General features: G+C 35.6%; 1 protein-coding gene across 1 annotated transcript; it reads right to left on the bottom strand.

Annotated features, from left to right (window-relative positions):
- Positions 1-907: 907 nt before the first annotated feature.
- LOC111274626 (zinc finger protein CONSTANS-LIKE 16-like) lies at positions 908-3,205 on the bottom strand. Its single transcript, XM_022859403.2, has 2 exons — positions 1,999-3,205; positions 908-1,392 (listed from the first exon to the last, which is right to left on the bottom strand). Exons 1-2 carry the CDS (start codon positions 2,986-2,988, stop codon positions 1,135-1,137), a joined length of 1,248 nt encoding a protein of 415 aa, XP_022715138.2. The 5' UTR covers positions 2,989-3,205; the 3' UTR covers positions 908-1,134.
- Positions 3,206-3,787: the final 582 nt, after the last annotated feature.

The raw sequence follows: 3,787 nt of genomic DNA, 5'->3' as shown, positions 1-3,787 counted from the left end.
GAAGATTTTATTCTTGTATTTGATGATTGGTCGCCTTCATCATTTGACAAGGAATTATTATTATTAAGAAAAGATAGAAAGAAGAAAAAAAGGAAAGGAGAAACCTAAATGTTAAAGGGGTTTGCTGCTTTAATTCTTGTTTTTTTTTATTTTTTTTATTTTCCTGCAAAACACAATTTGAAGGTGAAGCTTAATGGGTGAAAATGATATCAGTAAGATGCTTTAACTGTTAATTGCGTTCTATAAGACACCAGAGCATGATATACACACACACACACACACACACACATATATATATAAAGTTATCAACATAATCCCTTCAATACTGAAATTTATTGTAAATAAGAAATAGCAATAAAAAATATACCATGCATTGGCACTGTCAGTATTATAAGAGACTGATTGACCAAGAATATTAGAGTAAAAATTAAGAATTTTGATTGTTGGTATGTCACATGTTTCGAAGCTTAGGTTGATATTAACTTGAAGAGTCAGATACATGTTTTTTTATGGGGATTTATTCCAATAAATTGTTCATCAATTAGCCAAAATACTTAATTTTTTTGATAGCACTGGAATTGTCACAGAATTCTTGTCCAATATAGTTAAGCCAATTCCATTTTACAAACTAATAGACTTGATTTCCTTGCTGGTCTCCTGCTGTGTAGATGTGGCAAAAAAGAACTAATGAAGGCTCAGTGTTGAGGCTATTCATAATCAATTGGTCACAGATTTTATGCATTCTTCTTCCTTGGTACATATATAAGTTGAATCAAGTCATTAAACTTCACCAAGTAGATTAATTTGTCAAATTAACAGCCATGTTCATCAAGAATAAACATGTCTGCAATTTAACATAAAAAAATGAATTAAATTAATTTGTCAAATACATGTGCTCTTGTAATCATCTGGAGAAATGAAACAAACTCTTCAATTTATCCCATGCAGAACATTGAAAGAAAGCAGAAATTACTTGACTACAATTTACAGCATAATTCAGTTAATTAGCATGGTAGCTTCAAGCGATAGAGGTTTAACAATTGAATTAGAACAACTACCCTAATTAATCCAATTCTTGCAAAGAAACAAACAGTAAGATTTGGCATGCAGTTCAACAGTTATTAATTAATTGATTTAAGGAGAAGCAGTCCCCACAAAGGAAGTCCTCTTAACAAACCTGCCTTTCATTCTAGGCCTTTTCTCCGCATTCAGCTTCCTCACTTCATACCTTATCTTCTTCGAAAACAGTCTCATTCTTCGCTTCTCTTTGTACCTTGATACTCTTGCTTCTCTTTCTCCATCTGTATGATTCCCTCTTGCCTGGCTGTATATTCCCCCTATGCCTCCATTCAAATCATGATGACCATCTTTAGGATTTGAGCCCTGGAGTGACTGCCACACATAATTAGGCATATATATCAATGAAAAGTACTGGTGTAATTACTTATTACATAGATTCAAATTTTACATTATGAATGAATTTCCTGCATAGAATTGGCAATATATATAATCGTGATGTTTAACATTAGCAAAGAATCAGTTTGAACTTTTTGAACTCTCCTGCTGCAAGTATACATGCTAAGAAGTTAAGGCAGGTAAATATAGTAAGACTTACACTAATGTAAATAGATCCCTTCTCCTTTTATATAAATAGATATATCTATATATATAGATATATCTATTTATATAAAAGGAGAAGGGATCTATATCTATATATCTATATCTATATCTATATATATATCTATCTATTTATATAAAAGGAGAAGGGATCTATATCTATATATCTATATATATAGATATATCTATTTATATAAAAGGAGAAGGGATCTATATCTATATATCTATATCTATATCTATATATATATCTATCTATTTATATAAAAGGAGAAGGGATCTATATCTATATATCTATATCTATATCTATATCTATATATATAGATATAGATATAGATATAGATCCCTTCTCCTTTTATATAAATAGATAGATATATAGAGTACCATGAAGTCATCAGGGTTAAATTCTGGTCGGCTTCCTGTTGTCCAAGAAGAGCCTTGGCTGGCCCAAGCAGTGATAACTGACTCATAATTCAGCCTCAGCAACATGTTCCTCTTCTTCTCTGCCTTACTTTCACCATTCATTATTGTTGTCTCCACCACAGGAACCACCTTCACCTCTTCCTCCTCACCAATCGTGGGTGACTCGTAATCAAAACTCCCGTTTAAGGATGCTCTTGTCACATCAAAAGAAGAATCAAAGCAACAAGCTGTTATACTTTCCTCTTCTTCATCTTTAACTTTCATTATTTTGCGTTCATGAAATGCATTACTTTCATGTTTCTGTTTGCAATCTAACAATTCAGGTCCTTTGATGTCACAACAAGTATCCTCTTCAGCTCCAACTTCTAGTAAGCTCTCAACATCAGCAGCAAACTCGGTAAGATCCAAATCTGATGCTAAAAAACCATGTAAACCATCATCCAACTCGCATGTTCCTTCATGTTCATAACCGTCAACTTCTAAATTCCCATCTTCATCACCATCGCCAGTTACTATATTAGATAATTCTGAAGCAAAAGGATTGTAAACTGGGACTCTGGAAAGCAGCTGCTCTTCGTTCTCATCAACTGACCCGTCTTCACTACCAATCTCAGGAACAAGGGGATCAAGAGGATTCAAATTCAATACTTTACCATCACCTTTTTGTTTCCCCAACATGGACTTGTTTTGCCTTGGTGTTCTTGCCTTTCGAGTGAAACCCTGGTGCCATGCTGGTGGAGCATCTTGATTATTAGTACTGTTCATTACTGAAACATTGAACCTAGAGGATGCAGTTTCAAACCTAACCCTCTCATGTCTGCTGGCTAACTGATTAGCAGAGTGGACTGATGTATCACAACCTTGGCAAAGAAAGGCATCATCAGCTGCACAATACCAACGTGCACGCTTTCGCAAACAACCATCACAGGCTGTAGCCGTCTTGCCTGCCATGGCATTCGCTGCTCTCTTGTCAGAGATTATTGGATAGACAGAAAAACAAATTCTTTAAGTTAGGAATTAACTCAACAAAAGAAACAAACTGAAAATGCAAGGTGTCTTTACAAAGGAATATTGGGTAACTTGCATCTATTTATTTTGAGTGGTTCAATTATTGGGGTTCAGAGTGTCATGCTGTAAGAGTATGTAGCCCATTCTCTTTTTGGTGGCTTGCCAAAGAGGGGGGGGGGGGGGGGGGGTGGGTTCAAACTCTGAATTGGTCTCTTTGGGACCCAAAAGTTGGGCTGATTTTAGTGTTTATTGGCTGAAATTTTCAAGTACATCCTATCCCTGAATTCTTATTGGTTATTTGTCAAATTGAAGGATTCCTCATGGCCCTGCCAGGGGTGGGTGGGCAAAGGGGTTTTCTCGTTTCTGTCTTATATCTTGAGTAAGATTGTTTTGTTGCTTTGTCTCTCCATGTATATTTTTCAATTATTCTGTTAAAATTTACTGTAAAACTGTCGAGGACTGCGGTCCCCTCCTTTGAGGATGCTTTCGTTTCTCATGTGGTTGCCATCAAGTCTCCATTTCTCACTCTCTCGCAGAGTCATCCCACACCTCAAGCATTCTCCTCCAGTTGATGGATGCATGGGCAGACAATGGGAAGCCCACCAACACCTGGGGCTTGACTTCAGCCATTGCTCATTGTTTTAAGCTTTAAACAGTCAGTGTAGACAGTTATTATTTGTACGTACCTGCGTTCGGATTTCAAAGAAACCTGAACCGCATATATATATATATATATATATGT

This window comes from Durio zibethinus, chromosome 17 (genome assembly GCF_047325235.1).
Source record: "Durio zibethinus cultivar Kanyao isolate XHJ-2024 chromosome 17, ASM4732523v1, whole genome shotgun sequence".
Lineage (NCBI taxonomy): Eukaryota > Viridiplantae > Streptophyta > Magnoliopsida > Malvales > Malvaceae > Durio > Durio zibethinus.
Note: the sequence above shows the minus strand (reverse complement) of the source record. Positions and strands in the feature narration are given on the sequence as shown.

Excerpts from the sequence above, each read along its gene's own strand:
- LOC111274626 (XM_022859403.2), bottom strand. The coding sequence starts at position 2,988 with ATGGCAGGCAAGACGGCTACAGCCTGTGATGGTTGTTTGCGAAAGCGT. Across the intron at positions 1,393-1,998 it reads TTAACCCTGATGACTTCATG|TCACTCCAGGGCTCAAATCC; the intron begins GTACTCTATATA and ends TATGTGTGGCAG.